General features: G+C 44.4%; 1 protein-coding gene and 1 pseudogene across 1 annotated transcript; one reads left to right on the plus strand and one right to left on the minus strand.

The window, feature by feature from the left end:
• Positions 1-1,091: 1,091 nt before the first annotated feature.
• On the minus strand, positions 1,092-3,405 carry LOC127306881 (cyclin-P4-1). Its single transcript, XM_051337581.2, has 2 exons — positions 2,951-3,405; positions 1,092-1,716 (listed from the first exon to the last, which is right to left on the minus strand). Exons 1-2 carry the CDS (start codon positions 3,325-3,327, stop codon positions 1,455-1,457), a joined length of 639 nt encoding a protein of 212 aa, XP_051193541.1. The 5' UTR covers positions 3,328-3,405; the 3' UTR covers positions 1,092-1,454.
• A 3,953-nt stretch (positions 3,406-7,358) lies between these two features.
• Positions 7,359-23,144, plus strand: LOC139832565 (uncharacterized; annotated as a pseudogene).
• The last annotated feature ends 66 nt before the right edge of the window (positions 23,145-23,210 follow it).

The raw sequence follows: 23,210 nt of genomic DNA on the forward strand, positions 1-23,210 counted from the left end.
GAAAATTCAAATTTGTTAATTTTCCCTAATAGTAGGTTGCATAACATACATGAATCTCAAAAGATTTTTTTTTGAATAATCTATCATTTTCTTTTCTATTTTACAGTGTTAAAAAAGACGATCCAGGGGGGTGTGGAGGTGCGTGGGGAGCAGAAAAACCTTTTGCACCGGTTCGTGTTACGAACCGGTGCAAAAAATGAACCTTTGCACCGGTTCGTAACACGAACCGGTGCAAAAGAGTTTGTGGCTGACGCCAACCCTTTTGCACCGGTTCGTGTTACGAACCGGTGCAAAAGATCCCGCACGAACCGGTGCTAATGCCCCCTGGACGTGCAGACCGCACGAACCGGTGCTAATGACCCCTTTAGCACCGGTTCGTGCCAAATCCGGTGCAAAAGCACTTTCGAGGACAGGATAAAAGCCCTTGTTTCTACTAGTGCATCCACCGCTTATGCTACTGCATTCTTCTATGACTTCTTCAGAAAAATATACTTACTCCCTGATTCACCACCTATTACAGCAGGGGTAATATTACTACTATTTCCTTCTTCTACGGTATATTCGGAAAAAAATACAGTTACCCACCATCCATCGCTCGCTTATACTAATGCTTTCTTTTAGGCGTGGAAAATGCTACTACCTTCTCTATGTTGTCCACGAAAAAACTTGATTCGCCATTCATTGCCTCTTTTACCCGACACGCTTTGTCCCTTTCTCCGGGCACCGCAACCACAATGTAGTGCTACTGCCATAGTACTCTTTCTTTTATCCTTTCGCCTCATGATCACCTAGTGATTTTTGTCCATGTTACTCTCGTATTTCACTGCATCATAATCACCCTACGGGCATGGGAAAAGATAATTCCAAACCTTAACACTACTGTAGCACTTTTACATCATTTCAACGGTGCTTCCACAACAACACTTGTAGAGTACTTCAGTAACCCGGATATTATAGCTCTTCTACAATAATTTATCCAACAATCTAATAGCCAAGGGCGTGTCAGCTTCTTAGTATGCTTATATGTCAACCTTACTGCTGCTATTACTTTTGCCATCACAGATTTTTGAAAACTAGGTTGGCCATCACAGTTTAACAACAACACAATGCCACCACATATATATACAAGGAATGCTGAAGTGACCAAACAGGTTCAAAACTGTACATTCTGTTTCACAGGAGAAGAAATATGGCATATAATTAACCTTACACGCTAGTGTTTCATTGACCTACACCACCACACCCAACGAAAACTAAGGAAGAGTGCACACTAGAGTACATTTTGTTGCAACTTTCAAGCATCATGCAGCACGGCAGGAGGACGACGACCCTAGCTATCTAGCACACTAAATCTAATTAAACACATGGACTAACAGAATTGTACACATCATGCAATCAGCCATATACAATGCGAGCTTTTCTTCCACACGCGCCCGGCTGACCCACCGGTGGCTTCATGCTGCGAGCTGTTGCTGAGAGCCGCAGCTGCCCGCGTCGTCCTCGGACTCGGAGAGGCAGCAGTGCTGCAGCCTCAGCGGCGCGGGGGGAGCCTCGGCGCACATCATCTCGGACTGGAGCACAGCGCAGTAGTCACCGAAGGTCTTGGGCGTCACGTTCAGGTCAAACCCGATGCCGAACAGGAAGTCCACCTCCAGGTAGTTCATCTCCGCCAGGCTGATGCCGCCGACCTTGGCGAAGTATGCGTTGTTGTAGCATCTGCACAGAGAGACAACATGAACTTTTGATTCACTCTTTTTTCAGCTTAACCTTTTTTTGCATTTTACTGTATATTTCTCCAGCTCTTTCATCAGGCTTATGATTGAGTTTGCTGTCAGAGGATCAGTTAAGCAACCCAACAAAACACAACCAGAATTACCAACTCGGCACCAAAGTCCAAACCAATTCTTTAAGGATGCCAAGTTGGGTCAGTTAATTATATCGCTTTTTCCCAAAGACTAAACCTTGAAAGAGATACGCCTGGGCCATGACAATGGGGGAGAAGTGAGCAGCAAACATCAGCAGAGATGGCAAGTTACCGGTCGCAATCCCCCCACAACTGGCGACTGGATTAAGTTGTTAACAAAAAGGCGAGTGGGCAGGGTGGGATTCTAGTCTATGTCCTTGATCGGGTCCACGCTGGATGCGTGTGGCTGGGTGGAAGGAGCAGCCACCACATACGCTGTTTCTGCTCTCCTCTCCTCGACAAGCATAACTTTGCCTTTGTACTGCCTGTTTTAATTTGCAAGGACAATCACTCTGTGTACCTAGTGCAAATCTAAGCTTGAAAGCGTAGTTAAAAGTAGAGGCCTGCTCACTGATTGACTTCTTTTGTGCATTATTAGCACAGTAGTACATGAGTGCCAATGATTTCCACTGATATTTCTTTCTGAACTCAACGTGTGCTTCTATACTGTATGAACTGACCTGAAGAAAACTCATGTATAGACCATGTATGCGCCGACAGTTACTAGACCTGATAATGGTATATGCAGAGCAAACTGGAGCATAATTCTGGTAATGGGAGTAGAATGATTCTCGTGTTACTTCCAAGGCAAGTCCCAAACTATTCCTAGCAGGCAGAGAATCCTAAGCCTAAGTCGAGTAGTAGCAGAGCGCTTTGTCACAGCTCTCGCTACTCTTCCAACAAGAATCTTCAAAGTTTGAACCTGCAAGCTAAATCCAAAGAACAGGGAACCAAACTTCAGGTGGTCCAAGTAATGCTTTTGGTGTTCTATCCAATACTTGCCAAAATTCAGATTCTTAACCAAGCTGAACATGGCGACCAGAAACAACTCAGTGACTATCAAGTGCAGAGGCAGAGCGACTTATAATTAGCATAATTCCCCTCCGACCACCAAAAATTAATCACCAACATGATCGTGCACATACGTGCAGAACAAATTAGCTTAGCTGAGCTGTTGGAATTACTTGATCGCACAGAGAAACTCACATGTCGTCCATGAACTTGACGGCCGCGAGCACGGTCGTGATGAGGAGACGGTGCACGCTGTACGAGTCCACGGCCAGGGCGAAGCGGCGGCCGCGGTGCAGCAGCCGGTCGAGGTAGATGTAGGCCACGACGTAGCACGCCGGGCTGCACCCGGCGAACCGCGCCACGCGCGACACGTACGCGCGCACCGAGATGCCGGGCTTGCTCGTCGACCGGAACGCCGACGCCGGCGCCGCCACCTCCGCGGTGCCGGCCGCCGCCGTCGCCACGTCGTTGCGCTCCGCCACGCGCTCCAGGATGCCGGCCAGGGCGGCGACCACCCGCAGCATGTCGTCCTGCTGGGCGCCGCTCCCCACCAGCGCCTCTGGGTCGGCCATGGCTTCGTCCTCTGGACTCTGGTGCACGTGTCGACCTCCTTGCGCTGCTGGAGAGTAGGTGGGGAGATATGCACGGAGTCCGTTATTTACAACGGGTAGCTTATGAAGAAGGAAGGAGGTTTAAATTTTTTTTTGTTAGCTATAAATAATCTGGTATTCCTTTTTGGAGGGGTTATTCTCTCAAATAACCCCTCCATCACTTGATGAGAAAAGAAGGGCAATGTATTACTTTATGCAACACAGTAAAAGATCAAAGTGATGTCTTCTTTGCGACACGGATCCATGGTTGGTGCAACATACTAAACAACAAACTTCAACATATGAAAAATACGGGTGTGACATGTAGTATTACTACATTGAGGTTGTGTTGATAATATAAAGTTGAAATATCATTTGAAAGATTCTCTCTCTCATATTGTAATATGGCGGAGCCGGCAGCCCGCCTCACCTTTGCACCCACCGCGACCCCGGGACCACCACCCTGGCTTGCCTGCGCCGGCGGGCCGCCATTGTCTTCCCCAACCAAGCCCGAGGGCCGTCGACACCACACACGAGAGGAACTGCCCCCGGCACCCTTTGACAGCGGGGGGCGGAGCCAATGGCAGCGGCGGCGAGCAAGCACCGGAAGGGAGGAGTGGTGAGGCGGCGGCGGTGAGCGCCCCGATGTCGACTGGGAGAGTGAGGGGGGATTTTTTTGTCCTCTTTCCTTAGCTTTTCTTGTCTGTTCTTATGCAGCTTCAAACAACTGATGCCTTGTGTTCATTCATAGTCTGGATGCCACTTTTGGCTGGTGAACGATTGTTGCCATCACCAGTTTTAAGTGCGGCTTCATTTTCTCCAAGTTAATCTGCATCTCGCTAATCTCTCCAAACTAATGGTCATTTCTTGGGCCCAAATATCTGTACGCAAGAGGGGTCTGAGGTCACTACTCACTACAACCACTCTAGTCTCTTGGGTGTTCCTCCCAGATGCTTTGATGCGGATTACGTTATGATCAGTACGTGACAAAGTTGGGAGCCACAAAGTTGATGCTTTTGAAGAGAAAGAGATCGCTCCGCAGAGCCGCACCTTCCGTTCCGGAGGAGGCAAGGTGGTCCCTGCAAATATCTTCAAGCGGTTCACCTGCCATTCTCATAAGCAAAGTATGTCACGAGGCAGAATGTTTTTTCCTGGTTTGTGCATACCATCACACAAATTCAGAGATGAAAGGCGTGTTCAGCCTAGGCCTGGAATTTGAGCCAAGTCGAGCCAGGCTAGACTCAATAAAGCTCGGTTAGAGCATCTTCAGCTGGCGCGCAACCCGTTTGCGTCGCCTGGCGGACGCCAAAATGACCGCGAGGGACGAAATGTCCGTTTGCGTCGTGGGCTACCTCCAGCGGTCCGACGTATTTTGGACATGTAAGTGTTTTTTTTTTGTGCTACTTCTTTTCATTTTTGGTGAATGATTAAGTTTAAACGCGGAAAAGTAGTACTCAATGATGTCATGTTGCTCCAATCGAATAGATTATAGCCTAACAATTAACCGGATACTTCAATCGAATAGATTCAAACATATTTAACATACAAAGAAGAACAAATTTTAAAACATATAAACTAAAACTAATTTTTGGCCTTCTTGTTAGAAGGCCATGCCTCATCGTCCAAACTCCTGCGCCTCTTGCTTGTCACCTCCTCGTCGGAACTGGAGGATGACGCGCCCGTCGAGGAGTTGAAACTGGAAGAAATGGCGTGTTCGTCGTCGTCGTCGTCGGTGAACGGACGACGACGCGCCGCCCGCGCCAGCGCCGTTGCCCGGGCCCTGGACTTCTTCCTTGCCGCCTCCTGCGCCTCCAACCGGGCGAACTTGGTGTCGGAGTCCTCCTCCTCCTCCTCCTCCTCCTGCCCCTCCTCCTCGTCCTCGGCGTCGCTGCCAGCGCCGCCTTCGTCCTCCTCCTGGTCTTCGCTGGCATTGCCTCCTCCGTCCTCCTCCTCCTCACTCGGCGTGGAGGCAGGGTCGCTGGGCGTGGAGCCCGGATCGCTAGGCGTCGCAGGGGATTCCCACCAATGCAGAAATCCGGTCAACTTGCCCTCGCTCTCCGAGTCGGACGGCAACGTGTAGTCGCTCATGGCGTGCCGGTGTTGGAGAAGAAGAAGAAGGAGGCGGTTGAACTTGAATTACCGTAGACGCATGGGTTATAATGTGCGGGGATTAACGGCGGCGCGTATAATGAAGAGGCTGGCGGTTGCTCTTCCGTGGCGGTTCGGCGCTCCATTGCGGCGGTTGATCGGCGCGCGTTGTGAATTCGAGGCCAATCGAACCTGGGTCGCTGCCATGAGGGCCCGTGGGGAAGCGAGCGGACCGCGGAGCATCCGCGGAGACGCAAACCTGGCGCATATTTGGGCCAGGTTTACGTCTCCGCGGATGGCCCGGTCACTTTGCGTCGCCCCGTTGGAGGTGGTGCCAGACGTATTTTCGGTCACGGCGGACAAAAACGGTCGCTCAGCGTCCGTTTGCGTCGCGCCGCTGGAGATGCCCTTAACTACCGAGTTGGCTGAACATAACTGTTTAGCAATAGCAACCAAGGCAAGATTTATAATTCGGCTTGGCTCCACTCGTAAAACTCGCGAGTAGCTCACTGATACTCCCTCCGTCTCAATTTACTAGTCCTCCCCGTATCACTAGGTCGTCAATTTGACCTATATAATTTAAATTATATAATGCAAAAATTATATCATTAGAAAATAGAATATCTAAACTTGCTAATGATATAATTTTTTGTAACATATAACTAATACTAACTTGATCAAATTTGCAACCTAGGGGTAACGTGCGCGCCTAATAAAACTGTGAGAGGGGGAGTATCTTGTTAAAAACTATCAAAATAAACACATATAATATATGATGTACTTTTCCTAATAATTTGGGTATAGTTGATACTCAACAATCATTAGTATGGTACCACCATAGTATAGTCGATAAACCACAACAATCAATAATTATATGACAAAAAATATATTAACGGATCATTAGATACGGCACAAACCATATTATCAAGAAAAATTGCAAGAAAAATCAACAAACCACAAGTGGGCTTGGACCAATAGGACTTCGCCACTTCGGATGGATTAGCTTCTTTGACCAGATTGTATAATTTAATGTTGATTTTACCGAGCACTAGTAGAAAACAAGATTTCGTCCAAAGCCCCTGGGAGCTTTAGTCCCGGTTTAAAAATGAAGTGGGACCAATGGGAGGCATTGGTCCCGGTTCGAGCGGCGCGGGCCGACGCCACCCTTTAGTTCTGATTCGTTTGAGGCCTTTGGTCCCGGTTTGTAATACAAAGCGGGACTAAGGTGCACGGGCCTTGGTATGCCCTGCCGCAAGACCTTTTGTACAAACCGGGACCCGCAAGACCTTTAATCCCGGTTTGTCTTACCAACTAGGACTAAAGGCTCATCTCTATATATATACCCTGCCCTGCCGAAGTGTGAGTCACACTTAGCTTTTTTCACTTCTTAGCACAAGAGGTGTATGTTGTTTTGCTCTCTTTTCTAATGCACAAGAGGTGCTCGATGAAATGCCTAAGAGCTTTTACCACTTAAGTTCACACAAAACAAGCCACACTTAAGCTTTCTCCTCTCTTTTTTCCTTTCACCATCGAGGTTAACAACTTTATCCTTTCATCTGTCATTGATAAAATGCATGTATATATATATATACATCGCTTCACTAATCATGATGTTCTGTAATGGTTTTTGATAAGCTTAATTATATCATGTAGATGAATCGGCAATGGATGTACAGTGACTAACACCTTCACTGCGGGCCTGATTTTTTTTATCGGTGTGGCTGAGGAAAAACAAACGGGGTGGTTTTATATATTGTCCATGTGTTAACTGTTAGAATAACATAAATTGCTCTTCCTAGAAAACCCTTCACACCCACCTGATGCGGTCCAGTTTCATGCCCAACTACAATTGTTGGACCAAGCACGGAGAAAGAGGGGTTATGATGGAAGACAGTGAAGAAGAAGAGGATAATGGCAACTATCACATGTTCCCTAAATACGATGATACTGCAACAGGGGATTATTTTCCATCAGAAGACAATGCAAACAATGAAGCAGAAAATCAAGAGGCATCAGATGAGCCTGCTGACGATCTTGGTCGGGCCATTGCTGATGCAAGGAGAAACTGTGAAACTAAAAAGAAAAGGTTGAACTTCGACCAAATGTTAGAGGATTACAACAAATTGTTGTACCCAACTTGCGAAGATGGCTAGAAAAATCTAGGTAGCACACTGAAATTGTTGCAATGGAAGGAAGAGAACGGTGTGACTGACTCGGGATTTGAAAAGTTGCTAAAAATAATTAAGAAGCAGCTTCCAAGGGGTAACAAATTGCCCGCCAGTACGTACGAAGCGAAGAAGGTTGTCTGCCCGCTAGGATTAGACGTGCAGAAGATACATGCATGCATTAATGACTGCATCCTCTACCGCGATGAGTACGAGAATTTAGATGCATGGCCGGTGTGCACTTCATTGCGGTATAAGATCAGACGAGATGACCCGGGTGATGTTGAGGGCGAGCGCCCCAGGAAGAGGGTTCCTACCAAGGTTATGTGGTATGCTCCTATAATACCACAACTGAAATGTTTGTTCCAAAATAAAGAGCACGCCAGGTTATTGCGATGGCACAAAGAAGGCCGTAAGAAAGACGCGATGTTGAGACATCCTGCTGATGGGTCACAGTGGAGAAAAATCGATAGAAAGTCCCCGTACTTTTGCAGAGGATGCAAGGAACTTAATGTTTGGTCTAAGTACAGGTAACATGAATACTTTTGGAGATCAAAGGTGCAGTCATAGAACCTGGCATGTGACTCTATGTATCTGTAACCTTCCCCTTTGGTTGTGCATGAAGCGAAACTTCATTATGATGCCAGTGCTCATCCAGGGCCCGAAGCAACCCGGCAATGATATTGATGTGTACCTGAAGCCATTTAGTTGAAGAACCTCTACAGTTGTGGGCCATAACAGGTGTACGTGTGTGGGACGAGCACAAACAGGAGGAATTTGACCTACGAGCGTTGCTTTTCATAACCGTCAATGATTGGCCTACTCTTGCTAACCTTTCAGGACAGTCAAGGTATACAATGCATGCACACACTGTTTATATCAGACTGACAATGTATATTTCGATAAATCTAAGAAGGTCGTGTACCTGGGGCATCGTCGATTTCTTACGCGTACCCATCCCGTAAGAAAGAAAGGCAAACACTTCAAAGGTGAGGCAGATCACCGGAAGAAGCCTGCCCACCGTCATGGTACTGATATATTTGGTATGGTCGAGGATCTAGAAGTAATCTTAAGGAAGGGTCCTGGCGGACAGTCTGTTCTGAATGACACTGCCGGACACACGGCCATGTGGAAGAAGAAATCTATATTTTTGGAGCTACCCTATTGGGAAGTCCTAGAGGTCCGCTCTTCAATCGATGTCATGCACGTGACGATTTTTTTTTGCGTGGACCTGCTAGGCTTCCTGGGCGTGTATGAGAAGACAAAAGATACACCGGAAGCACGGGAGGACCAACAACGTATTAAAGAACCAGAGAATGAGACATATAAAGGACGTCATTACTCCAGCTAGGCTCTACAAAAGTAGAGAAGGAATTATTTTTGAATGCCTGAGCAGTATCAAGGTCCAGTATGGCTTCTCGTCCAATATAAAGGGAATAGGGATTTCTATTTTCGTGCCCTCAGTTTCTTAGTTGTGCTCAGTTTTCCCAAGCTCCTTAGTTTTTCCTCAGTTTTCCCCAAGTGCTTGTTTGAAACCCGCAGAAGCAGCTCAGACGGCAGGATTCCCGTTAAGTTGACCGCTCCGTGCTGACGTGTGGGGCCACGTCGTGTGGGCCCGCGTCGCGTGGGGCTGGTAGAAAGGGACCGCGTGGGACAGGACGAGATAGCGTTTGGTTGCACGTGAGCAGGAGCTGGGTTTTGTCTCTCTCGGCCATTGGCATTTCCCTTTTAAGAGTACCTTTTCTGCCTCCTTCTCTGTGCCTTTTTTCACCTAATTAGTATCAAATCTAGAGAAGCTTGCATTTCTGTCTTTCTTCAATTATTATTTGTGCCTTTTGGCCCTCGTTGTTTGCCCAATATGGCAGCAAATCTAGTAGGGAGCCCAATCTAGTACTCCATCTGGTCCATATGTATGTAGTTAAATCTAGAAGCAAATCTACAGGGAATGTACGATAAATTCACAAGGTCATATAGTAGAATAGGGATAGATAATATAGATAATAAGCTGCATTCAGCAGCCAAACATAGTAGGGTTCGAGGTTCTTCACAGCAGTACAACACCATCATACTAACAACATAACAACGAGGGATCCCTAGCTAACAACAAAGGGATCCCAACAACAAAATGGAGGAGGCAGCAGCAGCACACGTCCAGGACTCCGCCTACCCCATCTGCCTCTGCCTCCACTTGTTGCTCCCCTTGGGAGCCTTGGGCTTGAGCGGAGGCATGCGCCCGCCGGAGATCTCCACCCGCTGGATGCTGCGGAGGTGCATGCCGAGCGCCAAGTGCTTGGCGCGAAAGGAGTTGGGGTTCACCGACGCGCGGACCTTGGGGTTGGTGTGGCCGATGTTCTCGGCATGCGTGAGGAGGCAGTTGAAGTCAGTGCCGCCGAGCCTCCTAGTGCAGAAGGGGCACCTGTAGACACCCTTGGCGATGGCGAGGTAGGAGACGTACTGGCCGACCTGCAGCCTCCGCAGCTCCTGGCGAGTCTTGACGTCATGGTGCTCGTCATCGCTGCCGGCGTCGCTGCCAGACAGCTGATCCATATCAAATGGGAATTTATTAGTGAATGAGTTGCAACGATGACTAACGTGCATGATAACAAAGTTAGGAAAAACAGAGGCAGCCTCAGTTAGAGTGGACACGATTATATGTCTACAGGGATGGTGTAAGCGAACCAAAGCTCATGCACAACAGATTTGTACACATAAATGGTTCGCTGAACCCTCCCTGTAAAAATCTGTGCCCACGGATTCATCATAGGCAAAGAAAAAGATTCCAGATCTGAACTTGAACACATTCCAGATTATTTGCAAAATTAAACGGTTGATATCTTGATTCATGCATAAAATAACTGATTGAGATCCTATGATTACTTGCATAAATTAACTGATTGAGATCCCATTATTACTTGCATAAATTAACCGAACGGCCGAACCCCAAATCTTAAACGAAATCAAGGAGGGATCAAAGCAAAATGGAATAAAATCGGCGCAAATATTAGCCCAATACTCATCCATCCACAGATCCATCTACACCAGCACAAATAGGGTTCAAAAAGGAATGGGGAACAAAAAAGGAAGCAAACCGTAGTTACCTCGTTCCATGGGTCCTCCATGGAGGTGTCGTAGGGGTTCGGGGGCGGGACGTATGGCACCGGCTTGTAGGGGTCATATCCCGGCGGGATCTGACCGCGACCGGCGGCAGCAGCCTCCGATGCACCGGCGGAGGCGGCGGCGACGTCCGTTGAGGGGACGGCGGCGATGCCCGTTGAGGGGACGGCGTCGAAGAGGGAGGCATCGCGCTTGGAGCCGACGGCGCCGTGGACGATGGGATTGGCATTCTCCTTGTCCATCTCGCCGGCAGAGGAGAGGGAGAGGAAGAGGGTTTTTTGCTTTGGAGAAGATGATGGGACGTGAGAGAGGCGGCGTTGCGTAGGCGAGTGAGAGTGACAGAGATAGTGGGAGGAGGCGTCTATAAAGGCAAGGGGTGGTTAATGTGACCCGCATCCTACGCGTCCACAGCTGCACGTCTGCACGTCTTGGACTTCTGCAATGCGCCACGCGTCCACGATTGCCCGTCTTCGACTTCTGCACCGCGACTGGCGTCTACGCGTCAACAATTGCACGTCTTTCATTTCTGCACCGCAACACGCGTCCTCGAGTCTAACCCTGGAAATTTAGATATACTCAGGTATAACCTCGAGTATTATACTAGCATTTTTTGTGTGCTCAGTTTTCCCCTTGAGTGCTAATACTGGCTAGTGCAATATGCTCAGTTTTACCCTCAAGTAGCTGGTCAACAGATAGTCAACAAATGGGATTAACTAGTTAAATGAGTCATTTAATGTGCACAAAATTCCAAAAAATAGTGGCACATACTCATGGAGTCTTTACCACAAATTGCCAGTTCTCAAAACATAGATAAGTCATAGATAAATCAAGTTTTACCACAAATTGCCATTTCTCAAAGGCCTTCTCAAATCACCTAGTAGCTATGAAGGTGCATGGTTTTCCACAATAAGCCCTTCCCAAAACAGCTTTCCCCAAAACATACTTTGTCTAAATGAGGCCACAATTCTCACACTCATGTATATTTGTATTGCAAATAGTTTGAGATAGGCCAAGATGAGTTTTATTGTACAAAACACGCATTTTCCATTTTAAATCTCATATTTGAATCCCTTAGTCTGTTTATTACATAGGTGCCCTTGGTTTCTTGATACTACTCATTTTTGCCCTCTCCCTCCACAAATTCTCTCACACGTGCAACATTGCCCTGATTGGTCTAGCCCATGTCACGCGGATCGTGCCCGCCGACCGTTGATCGTATGATCTAACGGGCAGGATAACCCCTCTCTCTCTCTGTCGGCGGTTACCTTCCACTCTCTAAGTATGCTAAAGGGTGGTTTTCTATATTTATTTTCACGCGCTAAAAATTATAAACTCTTTTAGGCATTACTTTTCATGCAAAAAATGATAAACCATCACCGATTTGTTGTAGCCATAAATTTTCACGCAAAAAATGATAAACCGTCACCGATTTGTTGTAGCCATTAATTTTCACGAAAATCCCAAATGATAAACCATCACCGATTTGTTGTAGCCATTAATTTTCACGCAAAAAATGATAAACCATCACCGATTTGTTGTATCCATTACTTTTCACGCAAAAAATGATAAACCATCACCGATTTCTTGTAGCCATTACTATTCACGGTAAAAATGATAAACGAACCAATCTATCTATCTCTGTATTTGAAGTTTGGAAGGGTTCACCATCTAGTTATGTTAACTTTCGAGGTTTTGACCTGAAAACAAATGGGTATTATAAAGGGAAATAAAAGTTCAAAAAAATGTAAAAACGAAACAATCTACCTATCTTTGTATAGAAGATCGTCTGTATGATTTTTGAGGTCATTTAGAGAAGGTAGAAAAAAATCCCTTTTGAGAAGGTCGAAAAAACCTAACTTGTTACAAAAGCTGGTTTCAGTGAGACCTAACCAAATTTGGCATACATTATGCCATATCTATAACAACAAGGAATATCTAAAAGGGAAAGTTTCACAAAATTTGAAATTTATGGCGAAAATGATGCCATACATGATGCTGTTTTTCGAGGTTTTGACCTGAAAATCAATTGGATATTATAAAGGGAAATAAAAAGTTCGAAAAATATAAAAACGAAACAATCTATCTATCTATGTATAGAAGATCAGCTGTATGAAATTTGAGGTCATTTAGAGAAGGTAGAATAAATCACCTTGTTAGAAAAGCTGGTTTCACTGAGACGAAACGGCATGCGTTTAAGCAAAGTGATTTTTTCGAACATCTCCAAATGATCCCAAATTTGCCATACATGATGCCATACGTGTAACAACAAGGAACCCTATCTAAAAAGTGTCAAAAAAGTTTGCCCAATCGTATAGCTCTATCAAAAAGAACCTCACCATGGCGCTAGTATAATTTTGGGCTTAGTTACAAACTTTCGTTACCTAACCTTCAACACGAAACTTGTTTCAAATCACTTTTGGCGTACAAGAAACAAATCCCTCCTTGATTCGAGCACCACAGCCTCCAAACTTTGCCGATGCCGATATCGGCATGGTCAGAACGGCTATGTGATACGTCTCCGACGTATCGATAATTTCTTGTGTTCCATGCCACATTATTGATGTTATCTACATGTTTTATGCACACTTTTTGTCATATTCGTGCATTTTCTGGAACTAACCTATTAACAAGATGCCGAAGTGGCAGTTGCTGTTTTCTGCTGTTTTTGGTTTCAGAAATCGTAGTAACGAAATATTCTCGGAATTGGACGAAATCAACGCCCAGGGTCCTATTTTGCCACGAAGCTTCCAGAAGACCGAAGAGGAGACGAAGTGGGGCCACGAGGCGGCCAAACCCTAGGGCGGCGCGGCCCCTGCCCTGGCCGCGCGGCCCTATGGTGTGGGCCCCTCGTGCCGCCTCCTGACCTGCCCTTCCGCCTACTTAAAGCCTCCGTCGCGAAACCCCCAGTACCGAGAGCCACGATACGGAAAACCTTCCAGAGACGCCGCCGCCGCCAATCCCATCTCGGAGGATTCCGGAGATCGCCTCCGGCACCCTGCCGGAGAGGGGATTCATCTCCCGGAGGACTCTACGCCGCCATGGTCGCCTCCGGAGTGATGAGTGAGTAGTCTACCCCTGGACTATGGGTCCATAGCAGTAGCTAGATGGTTGTCTTCTCCCCATTGTGCTTAATTGTCGGGTCTTGTGAGCTGCCGAACATGATCAAGATCATCTATCTGTAATTCTATATGTTGCGTTTGTTGGGATCCGATGAATAGAGAATACTTGTTATGTTGATTATCAAAGTTATGTCTATGTGTTGTTTATGATCTTGCATGCTCTCCGTTACTAGTAGATGCTCTGGCCAAGTAGATGCTTGTAACTCCAAGAGGGAGTATTTATGCTCGATAGTGGGTTCATGTCTCCGTGAATCTGGGGAAGTGACAGAAATCTCTAAGATTATGGATGTGCTGTTGCCACTAGGGATAAAACATTGGTGCTATGTTCAAGGATGTAGTTACTGATTACATTACGCGCAATACTTAATGCAATTGTCTGTTGTTAGCAACTTAATACTGGAGGGGGTTCGGATGATAACCTGAAGGTGGACTTTTTAGGCATAGATGCATGCTGGATAGCGGTCTATGTACTTTGTCGTAATGCCCAATTAAATCTCACTATACTCATCATAATATGTATGTGCATGGTCATGCCCTCTTTATTTGTCAATTGCCCAACTGTAATTTGTTCACCCAACATGCTGTTTATCTTATGAGAGAGACACCTCTAGTGAACTATGGACCCCGGTCCAATTCTCTATACTGAAATACAATCTACTGCAATACTGTTTTACTGTTTTCTGCAAACAATCATCATCCACACTATACATCTAATCCTTTGTTACAGCAAGCCGGTGAGATTGACAACCTCACTGTTTCGTTGGGGCAAAGTACTTTGGTTGTGTTGTGCAGGTTCCACGTTGGCGCCGGAATCTCTGGTGTTGCGCCGCACTACATCCCGCCGCCATCAACCTTCAACGTGCTTCTTGGCTCCTACTGGTTCGATAAACCTTGGTTTCATACTGAGGGAAAACTTGCCGCTGTACGCATCACACCTTCCTCTTGGGGTTCCCAACGGACGCGTGCTGTACGCGTATCAAGCTCTTTTTCTGGCGCCGTTGCCGGGGAGATCAAGACACGCTGCAAGGGGAGTCTCCACATCCCAATCTCTTTACTTTGTTTTTGTCTTGCTTAGTTTTATTTACTACTTTGTTTGCTGCACTAAATCAAAATACAAAAAAATTAGTTGCTAGTTTTACTTTGTTTGCTATCTTGTTTGCTATATCAAAAACACAAAAAAATTAGTTACTTGCATTTACTTTATCTAGTTTGCTTTATTTACTGTTGCTAAAATGGGTACCCCTGAAAATACTAAGTTGTGTGACTTCACAACCACAAATAATAATGATTTCTTATGCACACCTATTGCTCCACCTGCTACTACAGCAGAATTCTTTGAAATTAAACCTGCTTTATTGAATCTTGTTATGCGAGAGCAATTTTCTGGTGTTAGTTCTGATGATGTTGCTGCCCATCTTAATAATTTTGTTGAACTATGTGAAATGCAAAAGTATAAAGATGTAGATGGTGATATTATTAAATTAAAATTGTTCCCTTTCTCATTAAGAGGAAGAGCTAAAGATTGGTTGCTATCTCTGCCTAAGAATAGTATTGATTCCTGGACTAAATGCAAGGATGCTTTTATTGGTAGATATTATCCCCCTGCTAAAATTGTATCTTTGAGGAGTAGCATAATGAATTTTAAACAATTAGATACTGAACATGTTGCACAAGCATGGGAAAGAATGAAATCTTTGGTTAAAAATTGCCCAACCCATGGACTGACTACTTGGATGATCATCCAAACCTTTTATGCAGGACTGAATTTTTCTTCGCGGAACCTATTGGATTCAGCTGCTGGAGGTACGTTTATGTCCATCACTCTTGGTGAAGCAACAAAGCTTCTTGATAATATGATGATCAACTACTCTGAATGGCACACGGAAAGAGCTCCACAAGGTAAGAAGGTAAATTCTGTCGAAGAAACCTCTTCCTTGAGTGATAAGATTGATGCTATTATGTCTATGCTTGTGAATGATAGGACTAATATTGATCCTAATAATGTTCCATTAGCTTCATTGGTTTCCCAAGAAGAACATGTTGATGTAAACTTCATTAAAAATAATAATTTCAACAACAATGCTTACCGGAATAATTCTAGTAACAACTATAGGCCATATCCTTATAATAATGGCAACGGCTATGGTAATTCTTATGGGAATTCTTACAATAATAATAGGAACACACCCCCTGGACTTGAAGCTATGCTTAAAGAATTTATTAGTACACAAACTGCTTTTAACAAATCTGTTGAAGAAAAGCTTGGGAAAATTGATATACTTGCTTCTAAGGTTGATAGTCTTGCCTCTGATGTTGATCTTTTGAAATCGAAAGTTATGCCTAGTAGGGATATTGAAAATAAAATTGTTACTACAGCAAATGCCATCCAAGTTAGAATTAATGAGAATATAAGATTAATGGCTGAATTGCGTGCTAGGTGGGATAGAGAAGAAAATGAAAAACTAGCTAAAGAGAAAAATGTAGCTAAAGTTTGGACTATTACCACCACAAGTAATGCTAATGCTACACATGTTGCTGCACCTCCTACTATTAATAATAAAAGAATTGGTGTTAGCAATGTTTTCACTTCTAATGCAAAGCGCGAGAAATTGCCTGAAACTGCTAAAACTGCTGAAATCGCACGTGATAAAGCTGCTGAAATTTTTTCCAACATTGGGGATGATGATCCCATTGCTTTAGATTATAATGGTTTGAATTTTGATGATTGCCACATCTCTGAAGTTATAAAGTTCTTACAAAAACTTGCTAAAAGTCCTAATGCTAGTGCTATAAATTTGGCTTTCACGCAACATATTACAAATGCTCTCATAAAAGCTAGAGAAGAGAAATTAGAGCGCGAAGCCTCTATTCCTAGAAAGCTAGAGGATGGTTGGGAGCCCATCATTAAGATGAAGGTTAAAGATTTTGATTGTAATGCCTTATGTGATCTTGGTGCAAGTATTTCCGTTATGCCTAAGAAAATTTATAATATGCTTGACTTGCCACCGCTGAAAAATTGTTATTTGGATGTTAATCTTGCTGATCATTCTACAAAGAAACCTTTGGGGAAAGTTGATAATGTTCGCATTACCGTTAACAATAACCTTGTCCCCGTTGATTTTGTTGTCTTGGATATTGAATGCAATGCATCTTGTCCCATTATATTGGGAAGACCTTTTCTTCGAACCGTTGGTGCTATCATTGATATGAAGGAAGGTAATATAAAATATCAATTTCCTCTCAAGAAAGGTATGGAACACTTCCCTAGAAAGAGAATGAAGTTACCTTTTGATTCTATTATTAGAACAAATTATGATGTTGATACTTCGTCTCTTGATAATACTTGATACACACTTTCTGCGCCTAGCTGAAAGGCGTTAAAGAAAAGCGCTTATGGGAGACAACCCATGGTTTTTAGTACAGTACTTTGTTTTTATTTTGTGTCTTGGAAGTTGTTTACTACTGTAGCAACCTCTCCTTATCTTAGTTTAGTGTTTTATTGTGCCAAGTAAAGTCGTTGATAGTAAAGTTCATACTAGATTTGGATTACTGCGCAGAAACAGATTTCTTTGCTGTCACGAATCTGGGCTGTTTTCTCTGTAGGTAACTCAGAAAATTATGCCAATTTACGTGAGTGATCCTCAGATATGTACGCAACTTTCATTCAATTTGAGCATTTTCATTTGAGCAAGTCTGGTGCCTCGATAAAATTCGTCAATACGAACTGTTCTGTTTTGACAGATTCTGCCTTTTATTTCGCATTGCCTCTTTTGCTATGTTGGATGAATTTCTTTGATCCATTAATGTCCAGTAGCTTTATGCAATGTCCAGAAGTGTTAAGAATGATTGTGTAACCTCTGAACATGTATATTTTGATTGTGCACTAACCCTCTAATGAGTTGTTCTAAGTTTGGTGTGGAGGAAGTTTTCAAGGATCAAGAGAGGGAGATGATACAATATGATCAAGGAGAGTGAAAGCTCTAAGCTTGGGGATGCCCCGGTGGTTCACCCCTGCATATATCAAGAAGACTCAAGCGTCTAAGCTTGGGGATGCCCAAGGCATCCCCTTCTTCATCGACAACACTATCAGGTTCCTCCCCTGAAACTATATTTTTATTCCATCACATCTTATGTGCTTTTCTTGGAGCGTCGGTTTGTTTTTGTTTTTGTTTTGTTTGAATAAATGGATCCTAGCATTCATTGTATGGGAGAGAGACACGCTCCGCTGTAGCATATGGACAAGTATGTCCTTAGGCTCTACTCATAATATTCATGGCGAAGTTTCTTCTTCGTTAAATTGTTATATGGTTGGAATTGGAAAATGATACATGTAGTAATTTGCTAAAATGTCTTGGATAATATGATACTTGGCAATTGTTGTGCTCATGTTTAAGCTCTTGCATCATATACTTTGCACCCATTAATGAAGAAATACATAGAGCATGCTAAAATTTGGTTTGCATATTTGGTCTCTCTAAGGTCTAGATAATTTCTAGTATTGAGTTTGAACAACAAGGAAGACGGTGTAAAGTCTTATAATGTTTACAATGTGTATTTTATGTGAGTTTTGCTGCGCCGTTCATCCTTGTGTTTGTTTCAAATAGCCTTGCTAGCCTAAACCTTGTATCGAGAGGGAATACTTCTCATGCATCCAAAATCCTTGAGCCAACCACTATGCCATTTGTGTCCACCATACCTACCTACTACATGGTATTTCTCCGCCATTCCAAAGTAAATTGCTTGAGTGCTACCTTTAAAATTCCATCATTCACCTTTACAATATATAGCTCATGGGACAAATAGCTTAAAAACTATTGTGGTATTGAATATGTACTTATGCACTTTATCTCTTATTAAGTTGCTTGTTGTGCGATAACCATGTTTCTGGGGACGCCATCAACTATTCTTTGTTGAATTTCATGTGAGTTGCTATGCATGTTCGTCTTGTCTGAAGTAAGGGAGATCTACCACCTTATGGTTAAGCATGCATATTGTTAGAGAAGAACATTGGGCCGCTAACTAAAGCCATGATCCATGGTGGAAGTTTCAGTTTTGGACAATATCCTCAATCTCATATGAGAATAATAATTGTTGTTACATGCTTATGCATAAAAGAGGAGTCCATTATCTGTTGTCTATGTTGTCCCGGTATGGATGTCTAAGTTGAGAATAATCAATAGCGAGAAATCCAATGCGAGCTTTCTCCTTAGACCTTTGTACAGGCGGCATAGAGGTACCCCATTGTGACACTTGGTTAAAACATGTGTATTGCGATGATCCGGTAGTCCAAGCTAATTAGGACAAGGTGCGGGCACTATTAGTATACTATGCATGAGGCTTGCAACTTGTAAGATATAATTTACATGATACATATGCTTTATTACTACCGTTGACAAAATTGTTTCATGTTTTCAAAATCAAAGCTCTAGCACAAATATAGCAATCGATGCTTTTCCTCTATGGAGGACCATTCTTTTACTTTCATTGTTGAGTCAGTTCACCTATTTCTCTCCACCTCAAGAAGCAAACACTTGTGTGAACTGTGCATTGATTCCTACATACTTGCATATTGCACTTATTATATTACTCTATGTTGACAATATCCATGAGATATACATGTTATAAGTTGAAAGCAACCGCTGAAACTTAATCTTCCTTTGTGTTGCTTCAATGCCTCTACTATGAATTATTGCTTTATGAGTTAACTCTTATGCAAGACTTATTGATGCTTGTCTTGAAGTACTATTCATGAAAAGTCTTTGCTTTATGATTCACTTGTTTACTCATGTCATATACATTGTTTTGATCGCTGCATTCACTACATATGCTTTACAAATAGTATGATCAAGGTTATGATGGCATGTCACTCCAGAAATTATCTTTGTTATCGTTTTACCTGCTCGGGACGAGCAGAACTAAGCTTGGGGATGCTGATACGTCTCCGACGTATCGATAATTTCTTGTGTTCCATGCCACATTATTGATGTTATCTACATGTTTTATGCACACTTTTTGTCATATTCGTGCATTTTCTGGAACTAACCTATTAACAAGATGCCGAAGTGCCGATTCTTGTTTCTGCTGTTTTGGTTTCAGAAATCCTAGTAACGAAATATTCTCGGAATTGGACGAAATCAACGCCCAGGGTCCTATTTTGCCACGAAGCTTCCAGAAGACCGAAGAGGAGACGAAGTGGGGCCACGAGGCGGCCAAACCCTAGGGCGGCGCGGCCCCTGCCCTGGCCGCGCGGCCCTATGGTGTGGGCCCCTCGTGCCGCCTCCTGACCTGCCCTTCCGCCTACTTAAAGCCTCCGTCGCGAAACCCCCAGTACCGAGAGCCACGATACGGAAAACCTTCCAGAGACGCCGCCGCTGCCAATGCCATCTCGGGGGATTCAGGAGATCGCCTCCGGCACCCTGCCGGAGAGGGGATTCATCTCCCGGAGGACTCTACGCCGCCATGGTCGCCTCCGGAGTGATGAGTGAGTAGTCTACCCCTGGACTATGGGTCCATAGCAGTAGCTAGATGGTTGTCTTCTCCCCAGTGGGCTTAATTGTCGGGTCTTGTGAGCTGCCGAACATGATCAAGATCATCTATCTGTAATTCTATATGTTGCGTTTGTTGGGATCCGATGAATAGAGAATACTTGTTATGTTGATTATCAAAGTTATGTCTATGTGTTGTTTATGATCTTGCATGCTCTCCGTTACTAGTAGATGCTCTGGCCAAGTAGATGCTTGTAACTCCAAGAGGGAGTATTTATGCTCGATAGTGGGTTCATGTCTCCGTGAATCTGGGGAAGTGACAGAAATCTCTAAGATTATGGATGTGCTGTTGCCACTAGGGATAAAACATTGGTGCTATGTTCAAGGATGTAGTTACTGATTACATTACGCGCAATACTTAATGCAATTGTCTGTTGTTAGCAACTTAATACTGGAGGGGGTTCGGATGATAACCTTAAGGTGGACTTTTTAGGCATAGATGCATGCTGGATAGCGGTCTATGTACTTTGTCGTAATGCCCAATTAAATCTCACTATACTCATCATAATATGTATGTGCATGGTCATGCCCTCTTTATTTGTCAATTGCCCAACTGTAATTTGTTCACCCAACATGCTGTTTATCTTATGGGAGAGACACCTCTAGTGAACTGTGGACCCCGGTCCAATTCTCTATACTGAAATACAATCTACTGCAATCTTTGTTTCTTGTTTTTCTGCAAATAATCATCATCCACACTATACATCTAATCCTTTGTTACAGCAAGCCGGTGAGATTGACAACCTCACTGTTTCGTTGGGGCAAAGTACTTTGGTTGTGTTGTGCAGGTTCCACGTTGGCGCCGGAATCTCTGGTGTTGCGCCGCACTACATCCCGCCGCCATCAACCTTCAACGTGCTTCTTGTCTCCTACTGGTTCAATAAACCTTGGTTTCATACTGAGGGAAAACTTGCCGCTGTACGCATCACACCTTCCTCTTGTGGTTCCCAACGAACACGTGCTGTACGCATATCACTATGCTCGATGCCACTGCTAGGTCACCGTCGGGATGCACCCTCAATCCCGTCCCCTCATTCGATCACTGACACACCAGAGATACCGCCGAGGCCAATGCCGAACGTACATGCTGATGCCAATGCCGAACATGCATCCATGCCGATGTCGGCACGGCCACGCCGCCCCGCTACGCTGGACGCCACAGACCACCGCGAGGTCTTTCCCTTCGCCACCACAATCTTCTAGCACCCATCTATACACGCAAGAAAGGAGAGACACTAGTTTTCTCTACATTGCTCGTGTTCGTGTCGGACACGGTCAGTCAAAGTTTTGAGGTAGTCGTCGATGTCGTCGACCATTTCTTCTCTTCTTTGCATGGTTAAACGCGTCTAGTTCATATCTATCTAATGCGTCTGGTCTCGCCTCATGCAGTTCTTTGTGGACGTCGATCTCATCTCGGCACCCCGCAGGCCACCTCCTCCGTGCCATCGCTGTAGAGCTCCGTTTAAAAATCTATTCCTACCAGTGTATTGCCCCTTGTATCAGCGCCATGGCCCACTTGTCATTCGATATACCGAAGCCCCACTCGTGCGTGTTTTGGTCAGGGATACAGCGATGCTTACGGTCAAACAAAGATGGATGGTCTGACGTGTCTTTGCGGGCTCTACGTGGCCCCACTAGTCAGAAGATAACGGTCAACCGTCGGGCAACCGGCCGTTACAGCATCTGTGATGGTTTCAGACAAGGTCTTGGGGAAAACTGAGGAAAAACTAAGGAGCTGGGGAAAACTGAGCACAACTAAGGAACCGAGGGCACAAAAATAGAAATCCCAAGGGAATAATGAATATGGCAGAGATAAAATTTCAGAACCTGAAGTCTCATGACTTCCACGTGATAATTACACAATTGCTTCTGATTGCATTGAGGGGGCTTCTACCAAAAAATGTCCGAGTACCCATTGTGAAGCTATGTGCATTCCTCAATGCAATTTATCAGAAGGTAATCAATCCAGAAAGTCTACAGAGGTTGCAGAATGATGTGGTCCATTGTCTTGTTAGTTTTGAGCTCGTGTTTCCACCATCCTTCTTCAATATTATGACGCATATCTTCGTTCACCTTGTCGATGAGATTTACGAGAACATGTGTTCCTACACAATATGCTTCACTTTGAGAGGTTCATGGGAGTTTTAAAGAAATATGTTCATAACCATGCTAGGACAGAAGGAAGCATCTCTAAGGGCTATGGAATAGAGGAGGTCATTGGGTTCTGTGTTGAGTTTATTCATGATCTTAAGACGATTGGTGTTCCTGAATCGCGGCATGAGGGGAGACTAAGTGGAAAAGGCACGCTAGGAAAGAAAGCAATTATAAGTATGGACATGCATTCTTTCACTCAAGCACACTACACGGTTCTACAAAGTTCCACCTTGGTGGCTCCGTATATCAATGTACACAAGATTTTTGTACGCTCCCAACACCGAGGGCAGTCGGACGACTGGATTATACTTGAACACATGGAGACTTTCAGCGGTTGGTTGAAAAAACATCTCATGAATGACACCACTGTTGGAGATCAGCTGTACTTGTTGGCCAAGACACCATCTTTGACTGTATTGACTTTCCAAGGGTACGAGATAAATGGGAATATATTTTTCACGGTATCCCAAGATAAAAAGAGCACCAACCAAAACAGTGATGTCCACTTTGATGCAACAAACAACAATGGCCAAAAGGACACATATTATGGTTACATAGAGGAGATATGGGAACTTGGCTATGACATTCTTTTAAGGTACCTTTGTTTACACTAGTAACATTTGGCTAGTCTATAACAATTTTAGTTCGGCAGCGAAGGGGAAAATCCGTCATGGACACGT

The sequence above is a fragment of the Lolium perenne genome, chromosome 6 (genome assembly GCF_019359855.2).
Source record: "Lolium perenne isolate Kyuss_39 chromosome 6, Kyuss_2.0, whole genome shotgun sequence".
Lineage (NCBI taxonomy): Eukaryota > Viridiplantae > Streptophyta > Magnoliopsida > Poales > Poaceae > Lolium > Lolium perenne.

Coding starts and splice junctions, on each gene's coding strand:
- LOC127306881 (XM_051337581.2), bottom strand. CDS start 3,327: ATGGCCGACCCAGAGGCGCTGGTGGGGAGCGGCGCCCAGCAGGACGAC. Junction 1,717..2,950: donor GTCAAGTTCATGGACGACAT/GTGAGTTTCTCT, acceptor CTCTCTGTGCAG/ATGCTACAACAACGCATACT.